This window comes from Leptonychotes weddellii, chromosome 4 (assembly GCF_054177405.1).
Source record: "Leptonychotes weddellii isolate Sample4059 chromosome 4, ASM5417740v2, whole genome shotgun sequence".
Lineage (NCBI taxonomy): Eukaryota > Metazoa > Chordata > Mammalia > Carnivora > Phocidae > Leptonychotes > Leptonychotes weddellii.
Genome location: NC_138372.1, coordinates 23459800 through 23481111, shown reverse-complemented (window position 1 = coordinate 23481111; position 21312 = coordinate 23459800). Strand labels below are relative to the sequence as shown.

Genomic DNA, 21312 nt, shown 5'->3' with positions numbered 1-21312 from the left:
TCCATCTGTCCTGCGGCATAGCCCCGCTCCCTCCAGTCCCTCCTTTCCTCCAGGCCTCTCCTCTTGTAGAGAGAGTCACTGAGCAGCAGCTGTGTGCCTGGTACCTGGTTAGCACTTGTTCAAATATATGTGCTGAGCTTACTCTGCAGGGGAAGACAAGCAGCTTAAGAGACACTAATGTGCAGATTGATGAGTATCTGGGGAGAGAAATATAAACTATAATGTTCACCTTGGAGCATCAGGGAAGAAAGATATTCCAGAAAACACAATGCCCAAGCTCAGACCCGCGGGATGAGTAGTAGAAGTTACAGAAGGGAAGACCATGTTTCAAGCAGGGGGTAGTTGATGATGCTGTGGAGTGGGAGGTGCCACGGAGTAGGATTTGGGGGGCATCTGTGGATCCCTGTTAGATGAAAAAGAGAGAAAAGGGCACCGTAGGTGCAAAGAACATGTGCACAAGTGCAGAGGCAGGATGAGAGGATCCAGAACGTGCGGGCTGAAATTCGGGGAGCACGGAAGGAGGCACGCAGGCCCCCGGTGACGGTGGGATGGGGCTTGGTTATGGACGAGCCGCTCTACGTGCCGCACACTCTGGTTCTTAATCTAGTGTGGGTTTCAGGAAGGACCGAGAGCCAAGCATGAATGATCTGAATTCAATTAATTATGTACTATAGTAACCAGTTATGGAGGAGCATGACAAAGAGCTACCAAAAATGGGCAGTGCTCACACATCCAAGTCCCAGCATTAGATAATTCATGTGTTGATCCTGCCTCCCCCTGTGATGCACCGTCTCATCTCCTCTGAAGTGCCTCTTCCATCACTCAACTCCCTGCATAAGTGACTGTGCCTCGGTTTATGCTTATGTTTATTATACAGCAGCTGTCTTCATTACCATGTCCTTACTCCACTGTGTGTGGGGAGGGGGGCGTTGCCATGGTGACTGCGGAGCGAGCCCATGTGGCACCCATGCCATGGCTTTGCCTCCGCAGTCTCCCCTCGTTGGTGTATTAACTAAGGGTGTTTGGGTATATTTCTGGTACCAGGTGGGCTGGAATGGTGTTACAGACCCTGCTTGTAGCCCTTGTGCGCATCTGTTTTCTCCGTAGAGACGACCATTCAATAGTCTGTAGGGCAGATGAGGGCCTCCAGGATTATGTTCCTTTATACCCATTAACTTGCCCAATTAACACTCATGCAAGCTTCTAGCCTGGCGAGGAAGAGCTCCTTGCAGGGTTCACTGGGAGTCTTCTTACTTGGAATCCTGGCACCCATTCACCTAGGGAGAGTCTCTGGGGACCCAGGGTAACGCTGATCTCATCCAAGATTAGGTCCCACCACGGGGCAACGAGGGAGTCATTTTCGATAAGCATTTCCCCACATCTGTTCCCTGGAGTTCCACGAACTGTTAACTGATGTTGCTGAAGAAAGAACTTTGCATGATCAAATAATGTTGAGAAGGTGCTTAGGTCAAGGCAAACCTAAAGAGGCTATCTGTAATTTGGGACCTCTGAGAACTTTTGGTATGCTAATTTAGCAGGTGAATTCAGAAGGTGTCTATCTAGTAGGTCACAGTTCCCAAACATATTTGACCATGGATGACTTTTTCCTAGACCATCTCAAGAGACTAGCATTTTATGGGACAGACTTTAGAGATTGCTGGGATAAGCCGTAAAGAATCCCCCAGCAGTGAGGAGAGTAGAATGCTAAAGAGACAGCTCAGTCCACTCTCTGGGGAAAGGAGTGTTATGAATAATTAAACCAGACATGTATTTTCTCTGACTGTGCCCAAGCTAATGGTTATGGCTTAAAAAAAAAAAAAAAAACCCTCTTAATTGCTCTGACAAATTCCCCCGTGGATTTGCATTATCTGACCTCCCATGCACCGTCAGCATGTCCACGTGGGACAGCGTCCCTGGGCACTGTCGCAAACCTTGCCTTTGCTCAGCAGCTCAGGCTGCTTCCTCACGCATTGCCCAGCCCGTAGAAGTACTATTCATCCTTCAAGGTTCCTGTCAGATGCCACTTCCTCCTCATCTCCCCATTCAGAATAAACTGCTGTGGCCCGTGGCACCCCGAGCACTTTACTTCAGTTTCTTCGGCCCGTTGTCAGTCCCAGACACTCTGCCTTGTGTTGGAGGTGGCCACACCCTTGCCATTCCACAGACAGCTCTTAGAGAGTCGGGACCATGTCCTGCCGATCAGAACCGCCCCCACCATGGCATATGCATGCAGCAGGTGCTCACTCACTGCTTACTGGATAAGCAGGCACATGAACACATGCACACATGAACACATGGTTTTCTCTAATGTATGGGTGTCCTGAGGCAAGCCGCCCTGAGCATCACTTAGGTCCATGGAGAGGGGAGTGGGCTAAGCTACCTAGCCTGGGCTCCAGAAAGGCCACGATGACCTGGCCCAGGGTCCAGGTGTAACCGAGGTTCAGGAAAGGTCACCTTGCCCTGTGGCTGTCATCAGTTAGCAAATACCAGGACTCCTCTACGGAAGGGCAAATGGCTCACCCAATGTTAACTTTATAGTGTGTGTTTGACAGGGGATTGTGCAGAAATGCCAGAGACGATTAGTGCAGGCTTGGCTTTATTAAGTAAACATGACTGTGTAACAGCTAACATCCTGTCTGAAACACGTGGATCCAGCGTGTCCCTGAGGCTTTGCCAAGCAGCTCAAATTCAGGAGCATTAAAGAGGGAAGGTGGGAACAAAGAGAGTGAGGGGGACACTGAAGGAGAGGGAAGCATAGTTGCTGCTACCCGTTGAGCCGGCACCATGCTAAGCACTCTGCTATTAATTTTCAAGGAAGCCTTAGAGTATGGTGGCCATTATTAATCCATGCTGCAGACAGGGGCTCTGAGGCCCAGGGAGGTTTCTCATACAAGGTCATCTAGTTAATAAGCAGCAGAGACCGGATCAAAACCCCCATGTCTGATTCCCAGACCTAGGCTCTTCATCATTGCACTCTGTCTCCTCCTATATAAATAATTTTTCTGAGTATGGTCAGAACAGGGAGCTATTTTTCTTTCAGGGAATCATTTACATGTGTACAGTCGCTATAAAGCTAGAGATGAAAGCTAAGTCTGTTTTTAATTGGGAAGGAAGAAGATTGATTCTTATTTGACTTTATAAATAAATTCAGTAAGTGTCAGATGGTGATGATTTGTTCATTTATTTATTCATTCAACAAATATTTACTGAGCATGGCTGTGTGCTGGGTAATGTTCTAGGCCCTGGGGATGCAGTTGGAAGCAAAACAGCCGAGGTCTTGGTTCCCACGGAGATGCACAAGTGATAGCATACGATAAAGAGGCAAACGAATTAGCAAGAGTATTACAGATCGTGCAATGAAAATAACAAAACAGGATAATGTGACCAAATCGGTGGAAGGGGGTCAAGGGATGAGCCCAGAAGAAGGTGGTCAAATAGGCCCATCTGAGGAGGTGATTCAGGAGCTGAAAACTGAATGACAATATGGAGCTGGCTTAGGAAGGTCTGTGGCACCATTGTTCCAGGTGGAAGGACCAGCAGGTGCAAATGCCCTGAGGGTGGGGGGGAAGCAGGGAGGGACCTGAGCTTGCTGTTGTGGAAGAATTTACAGTTGTGGCTGGAGTATAGTAGAGCATATGTAAACAGACGAGCATGCCTGTATTCTGGTAAAACTTTATGTACAAGAACAGGCATAGAGCCAGGTCTGACTGTGGGCCCTAGTTTATCGCGTGTATTACTATTGGGTATGCGGTATCAGATGCTGTAACTCCAGACTTGTTCACACAATCTTAGATCTTATAGTTGGTGATATTAGTGTGTACAGTTGCCCTGGGCTGGGGCTTCTCGAGCTTTTCGACTGAAGTCCGCCTCAGAGCAGAAGAGAGTAAATGTATCTCCCCCTGCCAATCTGGGGGCTGTAGGAGGCTACAGTCTCTTTTAGGCTTCATGTTTTTGCTGAAGAACTCAGGTGAATTTTACATTCTACTCCACAATAAATTCATTTGGTTTTGTGCATGCTATTTTTCCCAAAATTTGGGGGCGGGGGGAATCTGACCCTCCAAGCAAATGAATGTTACGGATCCTGTGGCCTCCGGTGCCTCCTGTCCCCGGGGCCCGCTGACCACAGTCCAGAGGATGACAGGTTGCCGCTGCCCCGATTCTTTCTCTGGACTTTCTTTTCTGTCATTTCCTTCGCTCACAGTGCATCTGCTCATTCATTCACTCATTCATTCTTTTATTCATTTACTCCTTCCCTCCATCATTCATTTGACACTCACTTTTAAAGCACACACAGTCCATCTTACACTAAGTTAGGTATCAGACTGCGAACATCTCCCACATTCCTGAGGTTTTTGAATGTTTACACACATCTCGGCTACGAATGTTTATTTTGAACTCTACTTTGTCACCTGCTACAAATACCAGACTTTCCTCCGGTTTCAGTCTGATGGGTCGCTGGGCGTTTGCCGTGCAAGAGAGGGCGCGGTCTCCACCCGACTGCAGTTCTCCCCCTGCCTTCAGTGCCGCTGCTCGGGGTGCAGGCAGACCAGCTCCCAGCCCGCTGGCAGACCCTGCTTGTCTCTGCTTATCTATGCAGCAAGGCGGGTATCGTTAAATCGAACCCAACTCACTTCTTCTACAATCACAGCTCTGCAGTCACACCTAACTCATGGTATCTCGTGACAGGTGGATGCCAGCGATGGTGAAGGTTCTGGTAGGGCTCTGATGGTGGTCCCCAGCGGTGGTGGAGGCAGTGACAGGGACGGGGGTGAGAACAGAAACGGTGGCCCTGTTGCCAATGCCGCCAGCGGGAGGTGACAGAGACCATGGCCGTGACACTGGAAGCTGGCACGGTGATGACAGTGAGGCTGATGGGCTGGGAGCCTCACTGTCTGGCACTTGTTCTTCTGTTCCCTTGTCCCAGTGTCCACAGCCACATCCTGCAACGACCCTGGGGTCCCACAGAACGGGAGCCGGAGTGGCGACGGTTGGGAAGCCGGAGATTCCACGGTGTTCCAGTGTGAGCCTGGCTATGTGCTGCAGGGGAGTGCGGAGATCAGCTGTGTGAAGATCGAGAACAGATTCTTCTGGCAGCCCAGCCCGCCAACGTGCATCGGTACAAAGCAGCCGCAGGGTGAATCCTGCCCTCTGGGCCCCCCACTTGTGTGTTCCAGACCCCGTGGCCTAAGTGGTAGCTGCATCTGGAGGCTGGCCAGGAGCCTCGGAGCAGCTGAAAGTTGCAGAAAACCCAAAGTTTACGCTGCTTTGCGTGCATGTGCGCACACACACACTCCCTCACATTCATACACTCACACTCTTTACACATGACAAATTCTTCACTCTCCAAAGTGGTCCCCAAAATGTCTAACCAGGCACGTCTGCCTCTTTTCTCCGTGGCTCAGGCTATATAGGTTGGAATGAGGACAATGGGTCAGCTCGGGTAGGAAGGTCAGCAGGTTCCAAAATGCCCCTTCTAATACCTAAAGCATGAGAAGGGCATCCACAGGCCTGGGTGTAAAGGGAAGAACCTTCCCCTTTCTCTTCTCAAGGAAATTATTGGTTACCTGGGTGTTAGATCTCTAGATCTGTCCTTACTCTTAAAATCTCCCCATTTGACCCATGCAGAAATGGAAGCTCTGTGACTTGCTCAAGCTCAGGTAGCTTGTAAGGGTTAGGGGGTGAATAATCCTGCTCCCCAGCTCCTTGAGCCTGGGAGGAGGAGGGAACTTGAAGGGAGAGAGAAATAGAAACATTCCAGGTGCTCATTGCCCTATGACCCTTTTTCTCAGGCCAAATACTGAATGCATTTATCTCCTGTGTCAACAACGGGTGTTAGAAGAGAAGCAGTAGCCACTGGGTCCCCTTACTGTGTGCTAGCCCCACACTGGACATTTTCTTACCCAGCCTCATTTAACTTTACCTACAGCTCTCTGAAACGAGTACCATTCCCTCATTTTACAGTTCAGGAAACCAAAACTCAGACACATTTGGATATCTTGCCCAAATCACAAAGCTAGGATATAGCCGTGCCAAGATTCATACCCACATCAGTCTGAAAGCAGAGCCTTTCAATTTCCTACTTCCCACACTGGCTCCTGTGCCGGGGATGGGTTCCAGGGACTTCCCAAGACACAGCCCAGCAGCCTTCACCCTGGCGATGCCCTGCATGGCTTTCCACAAAGGCTCAGTGGAAGGCTCTGTCCAGGCATCCGAGGACTGGCCTTTGCCAGCCAAGCTCTCAGGCCTGCTGCTGAAGGTGAGACACTGAATCCTGTCTCTCAAAGGTGATTAGGAGTCAACTGGGTTATGTGGTAGGAGCATGGTGAATATACAGCTGACAGGAAGTTGAGACCTGGCTTCCAGAAACAGCTCCGATCTCAGCTACATGGAGGAAAGAGTGTGGGGTCCTGAAGTAGACAGATCTGGGCTCAGATCCTGGCTCTGCCATTAACTAGTTCAGTGGCCTCAGGGGAACCACTCCATCTCTCTGAACCTCAGTTTCCTGTTCTATTAAGTGAGAGTAAATATACTCACAGCATCATGGCGTGAGGACACAACTAACCCAAATCTCAAGAAATACTAATTTCCCTCCTTCCTTTTCTCTTTCCTTCTTTCCTTCCTTCCTTCCTCGCTCCCTCCCTCCCTCCCTTCTTTCCCTTCTTTGTTTTCTTCTCTCGAGTTTTTGGACTCACCTCCCTTCCCCGAACCCAAATCCCACCTGGGCAATGGAATTATTCTGGTGAGGCCCAGGAGGGAATCAGATGACCTCTGAGGCCCCTTCCAAAGTTAACATTCTCTAGGGCTGTGATTCCTTAGCCTTCTACAGAAAAGCAGGTCCTGAGACAAGACTGGCCCAGGTGGAGGGGAGCGGGGCGCACACAGCGTTAAGCTGTTGAGAGCAATAAATGTGCAGCGAGCAGGGCAAAGAGGTTAATTCAGCTTTCATTACCCATTCTTCTGTACTCAGCTTGGGGAAACGTTCCTCAGGCAACAAAATGAATGTCTTTGTCTCTTCTCTCAAACAGTCTGGAAATCCCAGTGACAAGCCCCTAATTTCCAACTCCCTTGGCAGTCTGCCATGACTGGTCTGGCTGGCCTTGATATCCCTTCATTATAGGGAGGAAGCAAAGGGAGAAAACAAGTATTTATTGAGCGTCATCCCCATGATAGGCACTGGGCTAGACATTTTAGCTGCATTCTCGCAAATGGAATCATCAGATGGTAAGTTTAGAGCTCAGGTTCTGGTTTGCAACTACCGACCGAGTCTGGTGGCTTCACCACAACAAGCTGTGTGGCCTTAGGCAAATTACTGAATCTCCCCGGGCCTCATTTTCCTCCCCTGTAAAATAGGGGCATTAGGAGTACCTAGCTCACTGGGCTGTTCTGAGGAGGAAAGAAGTTCATGCTGTAAAGCGCCTAGGACCACGTCTGGCTCACGGTGAACACGGTGTGTGTTAGAAGTTATTATTGTTGTTACTCTTTTTTTTATTATTATTTATTTTATAGATGGGGAAGTGGAGGCTCAGAGAGATGGGAGAGCTTGCCCAAACTCACAGCTAGTAAGCGTCACAGTCAGAATTGGAACCCAGGACTATGTAACTTCGAGTTCAATGGCCTTTCTCACACCTCTCGTCCCTCGGGACTGCCCGGCCACTGTTTGGCCATCTGGGGTGACCAGCTGCCTGCTGCCACCCCTTCCTGGGCTTCCATGGTTTGTAAGCTCCAGCCTGGGCCCGCAGGCCAGAGCCCACCCTCTGTTCCTGACTCACAGTAGGGAGGGGACAGGGCGTGACCCTGGGTGTGGGGCAAGCGCCCTGGATTGGGAGCGACACCTGGCTTCTAGTTCCCACCTGGCTTTCCGACCCCGGTGAATACCTGCTGAAAGGACCAGGTGATGCTGGGATGTTGCCAAGGCCTCATTTGGTCTCCTGCAGCTCAGCTGTCCTGCTGCCTAGTGCCAGGGCCTAGAAAGGGAAGGTGTACCCTTTCATCAGCCCCGAGCAGCAGGAGCGCTCCTGCTGGCGAAGTCGCTAGGATTCTGGCAGGCCTTGACACACAAATGGCAGAGGGTGATGAAGCCCTTGTTGGGGTCCTGAGTGGGAAGCAGATGCCCAAATGTCCAATGCCAGGGAACCATCTGGAAGGGAACTGCTCCAGGACAGAGGCCTAGAACCCAAACCACAAGCACTTTGGGGGTAGGGGCAGTTTCAGAAACAGCCAGGCTCACCCCCATCCCTGGCTAACTTAAGGCAAGAAACCCCTGAGCCACAGAGGAAGCTCACACCCTGTGGCCTTTGCCCTCATGGAGGCGGCACTGTGCCCCCTTAGGAAGGTTCCCAGGGAGCTGGGACTGCCCACATGACCCCGGCTGCCTCAGACCGTTGCTAGGGTCGGGCCACTCTCGGAGCACGGGACAGTGGGGCCTGTTGTGCGAAGTGCAAGGTTTTATCCAGGTCGTACAGGCCTCCAGCATGTCGCATTGGTGTAACCCTCTTCAACAAGAGGGCGCGGGGAGAAGCGAGCCAGACACTAAGCAGACCTGGTGCAGGGAACCGTCCTTGCTCACTGAAGCTCTCCCAGAGGGGGCTGCTCCTCTTCTCCCCCACCCGCGATTCCGAGCCGAGTGGAAGAGTGCAAAAGTGCTGCCCTTTCGAGCCAGACGGATGAAGGTCGAGTCTCAGAGTGACTCTGGGCGGGTCTTTCAACTCCCTGAACCCTGGGCTCCTCGGTTCTAAGCCAGGAAGGAGAATCCATAGCTCACTGAGTGGTTACGAGATGTAAATGAGATGAGGTATCTAGAATGCTGTGTGTCATGTCGGACCTACAATAAGGGCCCCCTTGAGTGTTCCTGGTGTTCCAGTTGGGACTTGGGATATATTTTCCATGGGGCAGGGGGCAAATCCACTACTCTCGTGATCACTCAGGCTTTATGTTCGGCCATGTTGGGGCTTTTACGGCCCAGCCCGAAGCCTGCTGTTTCTTAAAAAGACCCGGTGGGCATTGACTGAGCCCTCGGAGGCTTACCCTGGGTGAAAGCTACAGCGTGAGGCAATAAAGCTCAGCTCTGCGACAAGCGAGTGGCTGCTCTCGAGTTGGGTCTTGGATATGCCCTTGGCTCCCACCTCCGTGTCCAGTCTCGGATTTTCTGGCCTCTCCTTGAACGGCTTTCCCTGCTCCTATGGGCCCCCTGCTGACCTACTTGACTTCAACCTCCAATGGCGCCCTGTGGGGTTTCTCAGACCACGCTATATTGATAGTCTCTACCATCTTTCCTGTTGACGACCCCATACACTTTCCAGCCCCCGCTTTACCAGACCCCACAGCTACAGGGCAGTGGCCCAGCCATTTAGGGGAGAACCTGACTCAGGATCTGGGAAGTGCCCCAGCAGGCTCCGGGTAAGCCGCTTGCTGCATCACCAGCCACTTGCCCCCTCCCTGCCCGTTAAAAGGTACGTCCTCAGGGGGGTGGCGTGGGGACCACCGTGGACGAATGGAGCTCTGTCATATCTCCATCCAAGTGAGGTGCACACGCTGTCTTAGACAAGGTCTTCTGGAAACTTGGAAAGTATCTGCAGCTCCAGGCAGATGCCGAGAACATTGACAGGAAGGAGGCCAGCCGCGCTGGGCAGGTAAACGTGGCTGTGTTCTTCACACCTCCTGATGGTGGGCGCACTGGAACTGGGGATCAACACCCACAAAGCTCACCTGGAAACTGGACGTGAGGCTGTGGAAGGAAACCATGTAGTTCAAATGTCTAAAAGATGAAGGAGTGTCAACTATTTCCAAATATTGACTATTTACCATATGCCAAATGGTTTAACAGACCTCTCCAACATCTTTACTACCATCCCTGAGAGAAATAGTACCTCTTCCTGCAATAGGGAAAGGATGCTGAAGTCCAGAGAGGTTAGGTAAATTCCGTAAGGTCACACGGCCAGGAAGTGGTGGGGCCAGGTAGTTTGGTTTTGTCTCTAATAATTTATCGAGGTGAAATTCACATAACATAAAATTCACCTTTTTAAAATGAATGATTCAGTGGCATTTGTTACATTCACAATGTTATGCAACCACCACCTCTGTTCTAAAACATACCCGTCACTTTGAGGTAAAACCCTGTATCCATTACATCCCACCCTCCTCTTGGCCCCTAGAGTCAGGTTTTCACTCAGGTCTGCCAGACCCAGCACCTCCTCCACTGTGCCTGCCAGCACCCAGGGCTGACCTTTGTCTTCCTCTCTCCCCAGCGCCCTGTGGGGGAGACCTGACGGGACCATCAGGCGTCATTCTGTCGCCAAATTACCCAGAACCTTACCCACCAGGCAAGGAGTGTGACTGGAAAGTGACCGTCTCTCCGGACTACGTCATCGCCCTGGTATTTAACATGTATGTACCTTTCCCCCGGGTGGGAGACGAGGGGCTCAGAGCAACTAGGGGCTTTAGACCGGGGTCTCCAGGTGAGTGCACACAGGTCCGCTGGGAGCAGATGAAGGAGCCCAAAGGAGGGAAACTAGCGTCTATTGGATATCTCCTGGTGCCCTGCGCTGTACTCAGCAGCCTCACCCGTGTTATCTTATTTAAACCCTGTAATTGATGAAGTGGCTATTATTCTTTCTTTCTTCCCTTCTTTCTTTCTATCTTTCGTTCTTTCTTTCTTTCTATCTATCTATCTCTGAAGATGTTGAGATTCAGAAAGCAGGGCCTTGCTGGATCCTTTTCCCACTGCTCCCCTGTGTTTCCCCCCTCTGCTGTCACCGGGCTCCTTCCCTCATGCTCCCTAGTGTGCGAACAGGCTCAGGTTTTTCTCAGGGCCTCCCCCATCCAGCTCCTGCATTGCCTCCTTTATCCCTTTAGAGGAAAACTCTTCAAAAGAATCATCTCTGCTTGTGTCTACTTCCTCGCCGCCTGTTCGCTCTCAGACCACTGATAGCTGGGTTCTGCCTCCGTGGTTCCGCCAGCAAGTCCTCTGATAAAAGACACCAGCGACCTCCTGGTCGCCACGCAAAATGACACTTCCCATGTTTTATCCCGCTGCACCTCTCGATCACTCCCTCCATCCGTACCCTTCTTTTTCTCCTTGGTTTCTGTGAAGTTACTCCCCTCTGGTTCTCCAGCTTCTGTGACTTTACAGCTTCCTCATCATACCCCCCTTCCTTGGCCAGGCTCTGTCGCCCTTTCTCTTCTCATGCACACTTCCTTCCCAGGCCAGCTCATCTGCTCCAATGGCTTCACCTTCGTCCCATAAACTGGAGACTCCACACTACCACAGCCCAGACTGCCTTCTGAGCTGCAGGCTCTCCTATCCAATTGTTGGGGGTCTGGTGCCTGCAGGCGCCACAAATGCAGCACGTACACACCTAAGCCTATGACTCCCTCCCCTCCCCAGAAGAGCTCTCTTCTGACCCCTGGGGAGTGCCGCCATCATGCACCTGCCCTGCTGCTTCCGTTAGGGAGCAAGGTGTGGAACCTCTGCTGCCTTAACAAGCCTCACATTTTCCCCTCTTCTCCAGCCTTCCAGCCACTATGTTGGTTGAAACTCTTGTTACTTCCCATCCAAACTACTACCATAGTCTCCTGACTGGTTCCTCTGCCCCCATCTTCCTCCCATGCCAACCTCTTCTTAAGTTAGCCGTGGAAGTGATCTTGTCATGTGAAAATGCTAAAATAACCACCTCATCTTTCATTGGAACATATGATAACGTGCTACTCAGCAATAAAAAGAAATGAATGACTGATACATGCAACATGGCTGAATCTCAAAAATACCACACTGAGCGAAAGAAAACAGACCCAAAAAAGTCCATAATGTATGATTCCACTTATACGAAATTTTAGGATCAGCGAAATGAATCTATGATGATAAAAATATGTTCAGTGGTGGCTTCTGGGGGTGGTGAAGATTGACTGGGAAGGGGAGCACTTGGGGATGGTGGGAATGTCCTGGGTCTTGCTATGCATGTATCAAAACCCATAGGGTGATACACTTAAGAGCTGATCATTTCATGGGGTATAACTTATACCTCAATTTGAAAACAAACACACAAACAACTCGATCTCTTATTTTAAAATCCTGTCATGGCTTCCTCTTCCCTATAAAGTCAGAACTTTGGTTTTTCAGTCCAAGCAATCTGGCCCCTGCCTACCTCTCCACTCAGTCCCCACCACCCCGTCATAACCCCTGAGCTCCAGCCAGACTGAACTGCTCACAGCTTCAAGACTACTCCTTGCCCCTGTGACTTCGCCTCTGCTTCTCCCTTCATGGAGACTTCCTTTTCCCTCCTTGTCCAACTACTGGGGGGTCTCTGCATCTCCCAAAACTTGACACCAGCTTGGCCTCCATGAAAGTTTCATTCCCTCCTCCCCGAGGAACTTTGTGTTGTGATCCCATGTGCCTGTACAGACTTTATACTTTGCTTTGTTGTCTTCACATCCGTCGCTTCCTTCAGCCCCATCGCCATCTTGAAGAAGGTGTGGCGTCTGACATATGCCTGTGTCCTGAGCACCTTGCACCATGCCTGGCATATTGAGAGTGCTCAGACGAAATGTGATGACTGAAGGAAGACAGGGACAGACAGAAGGCAGTTAGAAAGTGGTGGAGCCGTAATCTGACCAAGACTGACTCCCTCCAAGACACTTCCCTGGTGACTTTTGCAAGAGCAGGTGGTTGGAAGCAGAGTTATAAGAGCAAGAAGACCACACCACCCAGCGGTGGTGGTGTGCCTTTGCAGGTGACCCCAGTGTGAGGGTGCCGTGGAAGAAGGAGGCCAGTATACATCTGGCTCCCCCCACACACACCCCGGATCCCAGGGGCTCCACATTCTTGCCAGTCTTGGCATTTTCCGTCATTTTCACTCTAGCCAATCCAGTGGGATCGATGATATTCAAGGACTCTAATATCCAATTTGCCAATTTTTTAATTCGCTTTTTTTCCCACATGAGGGTCAAGATAACTAAGAAAGAGGCATGCTCGTGGGCGCCAGGAGCGGGGTGATAGCAGAATCTGTGAAGAGCTGGGAACTGGCGCAGGGATGAGGGGATGGAGCCAGGTTCTTCATGAGATTAGACCCCTCCCTGCCTAGGAATGGCCCCCTGGGTGACTCTTTCCCTCCTGGAAATGGAGGTGCAGAAGAACACAATCTAAAGACCATCGGAGGCAGATAAGAGAGCTCAATATATAGAATTGGCAACTTGTTTTCCCTTCTGTGCAGAGTATAGTGAATACAGACAACAGTACTGTACTATAATCCTCAAACTTGTTAAGAGACTAGATCTTAGTTATTCCAACCACTAGAAAGACGTGATACCTGTGTGCGATGCGATAAAGGAGCTAGTTTTCACCACTGTGGCAATCATATTACAGTATAAAATGTATCCAATCAACATGTTGCACAACTTAAATTTACACAATATTATATGTCAAATGTATTTCAATTAAAAATATTTTTTTTTTGTTTTTTCCAGAAAGAGGGTGTTGGGTTTTGAGCTCTAGTTTTCTGGGCACTGACTGTAGGGCCGGTCTCCTCTGCCCCCAGGCCTGGCTTATCCATCTCCAGGCCCGACTGGGAGGCTGTCGGGGCTTCCCCCCTCCATCCCACCAGGAAGTTCCAGGAGTTGGGCACCGGTGGGGTGGAGGGCTCACTGTGTGGGAGGCCCCCCTCCCTCGGTTGAGCCTGTTTTGACCTTAGTGGGGTGGGGGCGGGATGTTTTTGTTCCCCAGCTTTAACTTGGAGCCTGGCTATGACTTCCTCCATATCTACGACGGACGGGACTCCCTTAGCCCTCTCATAGGAAGCTTCTATGGCTCCCAGCTCCCAGGCCGCATTGAGAGCAGTAGCAACAGCCTCTTCCTCGCCTTCCGCAGTGACGCGTCCGTGAGCAGTGCGGGCTTCGTCATCGACTACACAGGTAGGGCCCTGGTGGCCGAGAGCCAGCCCGAGCCGGCAGAGGGGTGGGGTCACCGGCAGAGCCCCTGCCCTCCCTGTGGCCCTCCAGGTGGCTTAGCCTTTCCCTCCCATGTGCCCCGGCACTGTCCTCGCACCTCATTTCTATTTCCACATCCCTGCTCCTCTCCTGTCCTTTTCCTGTGAGGGTCAGTCCTTGCAAGCCCAAGCAGAGGGGTCAAAGCAGGCCTCAGCACATTTTTCCTTAAAGGCCCAGAGAGTCCATATTTTCAGCTCGTGAGGCATTCGATCTGTGTCTCAACCACCCAGGGCTACCACTGCTGCCCTCAAGCGGCCCAGGACAAACTATAGAGGAACGGGTACGGCCGTGTTCCCATAAACATCTCCTTACAAACAAACAGGCCTCGCTCCCTGCCCGGTCGAGAGCCTAGACCATCAGATTAACGGCGTCCCGGGCTCATGTTTGCCACTCCGCAGCTGTGTGGCCTGGGGCGAGTTACTGAACCTCTCAAACCCTCCATTCCTTCATCGTAAAACGATGGTCGACTGATCCCTGCCTCACAGACACGTCGTGAGGATCCGTGACCCTGTGCTTCGGAGCCCTTAGTCCGGCGCCTGGCACATTGCAGGTGCCCCATAATGTTCCAACAGCAAGAGTAAGAGAGGCTCCAGGCTCCCAGCCATTCCGAGTGCTTCTACCCTGTTATTCTCTGTGTGACCTTTTCTTCTTCCCTAATTATCCCGGACACCATCATCCAAATCCTAGCTCCACTTCTTGCTTGATTTGTGCGCTTGGCAAGTTATTATCTCTTGGAACCCATTCCTCCGTCTATAAAGTGGTGGTAATAATAATTATGCTGCAGAAGGTTAAAATTAAAAGATATTTTACACATACATATTATATGTAGGAGTACAGTACCCAGTAGGTACTAAACACTCTACGGATACTCTAGAGATGATTGATTTTGTTACTGTTGCTCTAACCCAAGTTCACCCGAGCCTCCTCAGCCTGTGTGGACAAATGGGGTCATATTACCCGTTAAAATTAAAAAGTTTCTGACTCATGTCCCCCACTTGCATAGTGTCGGACCTCAGCAACCTTTTAAAGGGTTCCTTAATTAAATATTTCTGGCAACTGCTGGGAATGTCTCACATACACTCGCAAATAATACCAATCATAACAATAGCTAACGTAGCATCTACCACCTGCCAGCACAGTCCTAAGTACTCCACATCCATCAACACATCGAAATCCTCGAAATTGCCGACCGCCTGCCCTTTGCCAGATACAGTTCTAGAAGATACTTAGTGCACAAAGTAGAGAAGGTTTTGCCGTGGTCTTCTCTCCCCGTGGGGCTGGCCTGGGTAGTGTATATTTTGCCATCCTCTCTTCCTCCAGATACCTGCCACTCAGTAAACCTCCTGTCCCCAAATCCTACTGCTTACACTGGTATCAGAACAAATAAGGTCACATAGCGTGGAATTCTGAGAGGCATGACTTGGGACTTAGACTCAGCCCGGGACTGTTGCTCCACCACCGCCGTCCCCACTGCCATATTATCATCTTCACTTTTCTTACTGCTCCCCTCTTCCATCACACCCACAGAAGTACCCTAAGTTCCCTGCCCCCACGCCCTTCTGTCGCAGGCTTGCAGAATGGCACCCTGTGTCACACCCACACTCAAGTGGCTGAGCTCGACCAGAAAAAGTCACACAAACGTGGCACTTGGAGCCACCACAAGTGAAGGCTTTTAGCCCTGGCCAAGCATTAGCAACCGCCTTAGCCACCTCCAGCTTGTCCCTGCTGGGGTCTTCTCCCTGGTGGAGATTCCAGAATGTCACCCCAGAGGTCATCCCTCCAGCCCCTTCACAAGAGGACTTCAGCTCATCATCCCTGGATACAGTAAGCTCCTGGGTTCACGGCATCCTGGCCACAGCCACCTCTCCCCAAGTCCCTTCCACTGAAGCCACGGGCTGGAGCCACACTTACAGGCCCTCTTTCCCAAAGAAGCCCTTTGCACTTTCAGCTATTGGTCCAAGACTGCATCTGCAGGGGTCCCTAGTTCTGAAACACAGCCCCAGGGAATAAGGCCTGCCAGGCAGCCATCTGAGCCAGCCGAGTGGCTGAAGGAGGCTAGTTACTGGGGAGAGGGGAGAGGTGATGCCCGCCCATGCACTCTCCACCACCTTGTTGGCGTCTGTGGTTCAAGCACTAAGATAAATGTGCCTGTTTGGGGCGGGAGGTTCCTGGTGAGGCCTGAGGCATCCTTCCTTCCTTCCTTCCTTCTCAGATGGCACACTCCCTAATATCAGTCATCCCTCTCCTATGGCCCTGGCCTCTGGTCAGGCAGCCCATTTCATGGGATGCAGGGACCCTCTGCCTTGCCCCCATGGTCTCCTTCTCCCCATCCCAGGATCCCTGGATTCCTGGAATGGGTCTACTCTGCTACTGAATCCCATGGCCTCAATGATATCCCCGCCAATATCCCCTCAATGTCTTTACGGGGTGGCCTTCATCACTTATTAACTGTATGACCTTAAGCAAGTCCCTTACATTCTCTGAGCATCCCTGCCTCACCCAACAAAGAGGAACAGCGCAGTGCATGAAAGAGCTGGTGTGGGGGTAGGAAAGAGGCACAGCCCCCAGCACAGGCCCCAATGCCAGGAGCTACCTGGCGCACACTTTGATCCACCTTCTCCATCCGTTGCCTTCTTTCCTGTGAAATGGATATTTCATGTGTTCTGCTCTCGTTGGGAAGAGAGAAGAGTTTGGAATCCTCCTCATGGGGCTAGCCCTGTCGAATGCAGTACAGTTTTCTGTTTATTGAAGATATAAAGTGTGAGATGATGTTTTGCACACACATGAGTGTGAAATATTTATAACATGAATATTTGTGGTGTGTGTGTGTATATGTGTCCTATTTATGTCTCCGATCCATGGCAAAGAATTGAGACACCGTGCTCCGCGAGTCCATAGAACACCATACATTGAGAGGTAACCCACTAAGGACCAGCACACTGAGGCAGGTCTGGATCCTTAGGAAGAGAAGAATTGGCCGCATCCATGTAGATGCCATCCTGTGTCCAGAGGCAGAATGCTGTCTTGTCTTTTAGAGAGATCCAGGGCTCCTCTAAGGCTGAGTATCTGGGTCTCCTGGGAGCTGTGGCTTCAAGCGTCCTGGTTTGGAAAGTAAGGGGAGTAATGTAGAGAGATGTTGCCAGACTCCGCTGGGCTTAGTCCAGTGAAAACCACTCTCTGAGGTCAATCCCTCCTCTGACCACAGGCACATAGACCAGGGGCCTTTCCCCACATCCTGCCAAATTCCCAGGTGGGAAACAAAAACCAGGTGGTCGCAGCTGAGTCAGGGGTCATTTAGTTTCAAATCAAGAGACCCACTCAGACCAACTTCAACAAAAAAGGGGGTAATTTATTATAAAAATGCAAAAAAACAAAACATGTTCAAACCAACTTGAGACAAAAACTTCCTTATAAGAAAATTAATGGCCAAACTAATTTAAGCTAAAAGGGGTTCTATATCTTAATACACATAGTACACATAATAAAAACTCCCTGTCACTTAACACAAAAAGGGAACATATTTTTAAAATATAAGAGCTCAAGAGCAGGAAGCATAAACTTCCAAGGGACTGAAATCAGGAAGGAAGAATCAAAGGTTGAGATTACCTCCTGTCTCCAGGACCACTTGGTCTCCTCCCTGCTTCTTCCTGAGGATCTGCTACATTCTCCTCTCTCTCTGCAGATGCATGTTCATTGCTTACCCTAGGACAAGTGTGGCCGTCTCACTCTTGACTCTGAATCACTTCCCAGTCTGGGTCCCAATTCCAGATCCAAAGGACCTTCAGACTGACCAGGCTTAAGGCAAGCATCCAGTGAACAATGTCATGGAATTAGGCTTTTTCATTAGGGCCAAGGGCAGATCATGCAGTTTTACTCTTTTGTTCACTCAATAAATATTTATTTAGCACCTTCTATATGCCTGACACTGTTATAGGGGCTGAGAACAAAGCGGGAAGCAAAACAAAATTCCTGCCTCCATGGACTTCACATCCTCCTGACAACCAGATGGATAGACATTTCTGCCACCAAAGAGATCTTGGAGGCTCACCTACTTATAAGGCAGTAATGGGCGAGTTTGTAGGTGTCTCTGTCCAGTTGCTCCTGGAAGGTGGTTGTGGTGTCTGAGTCATTCTAGGCAGGTCTTCTAGATGATTCTGAATGCAATCATGTCATTTGTGGACTTCTATAAGACCATGCTCTGAGGCATTCTCATCTGAATTCAGCCACCTGAGTAGCTTTACCCTTTGCTAGAAGGAAACAGAGGGGATAAGAAGGATCCTGGTTTTTGGATACAGTTACTAAGAGTGAGACTCAGAGAGACTTAGTGTCTTTCTCCAAGCCAAAAACATCAGAAGAATGGGTGCATGGTTGGGGGGACTTTTGTTGTCATCTTCCGGCAGGTGAGGTGGTCTCCTCCTGGGCAGGGACAGGCTAGGATGCCCATGCATGAGTGTAGAGACCATTCATTCATTCAACAAATGCTTATTGAGCTCCCACTTCCTGCCATGCCCTATGCTGATATGGAGGCTACTGCGGTGAGCACAGTGGTCATGGCCCCCACCCTAAGGTAACATAAAGGTGAGTGAGGGAAACAGACAATACGTAAGTAGACCAACAAGGAGTAAGAAGCAGAAGTTGGGAAAGAGAAAGCTGCTGTGAGAAAGAAAAATGGGGAGTCAACTACAGAATGGCAGTTGGTGAAGGTGAGGACCTCGCCCAGTGGGTGATATTTAAACAGAGGCCTAAAGGTTGAGAAGAAGCCCGCTGTGCAAGAACGGGGCTGGGCAAGTGTTGCAGACAGAGGGAGTTTGAAGAAGTTCAGAAGAAGAGTTTGAAGCCTGCGTTAGAGAATCTGAAATAACTCAGGAAAGGCCAAGGTCAGCTTCTACCAGAAGGTACTAAAAAGTACCTATTTTCTCTTTCAAGCCCTTGGACGTGACACTATGGGCCAAGGAGTTACAACCAGATTTCCACACCTGCTACCACAAACACCACCCACGACCCACCGCTGCCATGGGTCGTTCTTCTGGAAATTCAAAATGGAAACACGTTCATGGTTGCCATTTTAAAAGTAGCACGTGCTTGTTGGAAAAATTCAAACAATATAGAAGCACATAAGATGTACTCTAAAAACGTAACACCTCCCATTGCTACCATCCCCTGAAGTACCATTATTAATGGTTTGTTATCTCATTCGAGATATTTTATGTAAATATAAAGTAGTGCAAATTCTATAACAAGGGTTAGCAAACTTTTTCTGTAAGGGACCAACCAATAAATAGTTAGGGTTGGCAGGCCAGACGATCTCTGTTACATCTGCTCAGCATTGCTGTTGTAATGCTAAAACAGCCATGGGCAGTATTTAAAAATATAGGCATGGCTGTGTTCCAATAAAACTTTATTAAAACTTTATACAAAGACAGGCAGTGAGACTGTGGGCTATAGTTTGCTGATCTCTGTTCTATGCGAATAGAGATCACACCATATGTATTAATCTGTCATAGGGGTTTGTTTTTACTTTGTTTTGGTTTTTGTCTGATGATAGATCTTGGTCATCTTTCCATATCGGTATTCAAAGACTTCTGCAATTCTTTTTGAAGCCTGCTTGTATTTTGGTGGATGGCTGTAAGCCAGCCTTTTTAACCAGTTCCTTACTGGTTGGGTGTGCAGATTGCTCTTTTCGGTGTCTTGCTATTACAATGTTTAGAAATGTTCCTTATATATTAGGACGAAAAGAAGTTGGTTATTTTACTGCCCCTGTTTTGGAGGGCTTGGTTTTTATTTATTATTATCCCAGTGATGTTTCAGTCATTATAGTTTTATCATTTGCAGCCGAGCTCTGGTCTGGCTGACTAAAGACCTGATTTTGGTCTTAATTCTACTTCTTACCAGCTGAATGGCTTGGGAAACTCATTTAGCCTCTCTGATCACCACATTTCTCATCTGTAACCTGAACAGGAGCACACCTGGCCCTGTCTGCTGCAGGGGCCATCGTGAGGCACAAATGAGATAACAGATTGGAAGGTACTTTGAAAATCATAACGTGATACTCCTCTGTAAGGGGCTATCATCATTATCATTACCCTTGTCATTTTCATTAATGTGATAATGCTTGGAATGATGAGCTCTTCTTGCTCTGACATGTGAGTAACTATAAAATACAGTCTGTAGTTGGAATCGCTGATGTGATGGTGGATTTGCCAAGCCCTGAGGTGTTCAGCCAAACAATCAGCATTCATTTATGAAGTAGCCATTATGTGCCAAACAGAGCCAGCTCTAATACCAGGTTCTGTGCTAATTGCCAGGGTTATGAAGAGAATAGGTGATGGTCCCTGTCCTTTAGGAGTCCAGAATCCACTGGAAAGAAATACACTCATCCATCCTACGAAGATAATGCCACACGTGCTATTATTCAGGAAATAAAAACAGAATTCTGCCAGACAGGAGGCAAAGTTCAGGAAACTTGCTCAAGAGAAGGTGGCATTAAAAAGTATAGGAGTTTTTGCCATATGGGGACAGGAAGAAAGGGCTTTCTGACAGTGTAAAGTTCTGGGACAGATGTGCCCAGCTGTTACCCAAAAGACAGCTTCTTACATGAGGTAGACGTTTATCCTCCTTCCTGTAAAAGAAATCTAGAGATTGTCATCCAGAGATGATGAGGTCACCCCCAACCCCATCCCTGCTCCTCTTGTCTTTCTGCTATACCATGCTAAGACATGGCTCCCATCATCATGGCTATCTCAGGATCCAAGATGGCAACTGGAGTTCCAGCCATCATGTCTAAGTTCAGACTGGGGGAAGGAGGAAAGAGGAATAAAGGGCCAATGAGCATTCTCTCAGCTGAGTCACTTTCTTTTAAGCAGCCTTTTTAGAAGTCCCACATTTATCCATTTAAGAGACATTTATTGAGTGCCTACCATGTACCAGGCACTGGACTAGCGCAGGAGATAAAACTGGATAACTCTCTCATGGAACCCACATTCTAGTGGAGGGAGATAGAAAAAAACTGGGTGGAGGGGGGAAAGATGGTGGAGGAGTAGGGGACCCTATTTCAACTGGTCCCCGGAATTGAGCTGGATATCTACCAGACCACTCTGAGCGCCCACGAAACCAGCCTGAGATGTAAGAAGATCTGGATCTCTACAAACAGAATATCACAGGCGGTTGGTTGTGAGGTACAAAGCGGAGAGCCGTGATTCTGCAGGCAGATATCGGAGGATAAACGGCAGCGGGAGGGTGCCTGAACATGGGGATCCTACACCACTGGCGAGTGACAGCCTCGCGCGCTGCGGATGGGCACAGACTCGCAGACCGGTAGTGGGGAAAGGACTTTAG

At 49.6% G+C, this 21312-nt stretch overlaps 1 protein-coding gene across 1 annotated transcript in view; it reads left to right on the top strand.

Moving 5' to 3' along the window:
• CSMD2 (CUB and Sushi multiple domains 2) overlaps positions 1–21312 on the top strand; it is a 204497-nt gene that overhangs the window by 71471 nt on the left and 111714 nt on the right. Inside the window, exons 15-17 of the mRNA XM_081816844.1 lie at positions 4925–5326; positions 10245–10383; positions 13715–13902. Of these exons, the coding sequence (XP_081672970.1) occupies positions 4925–5326; positions 10245–10383; positions 13715–13902 (729 nt within the window). The remainder of the gene's footprint in view (positions 1–4924; positions 5327–10244; positions 10384–13714; positions 13903–21312) is intronic.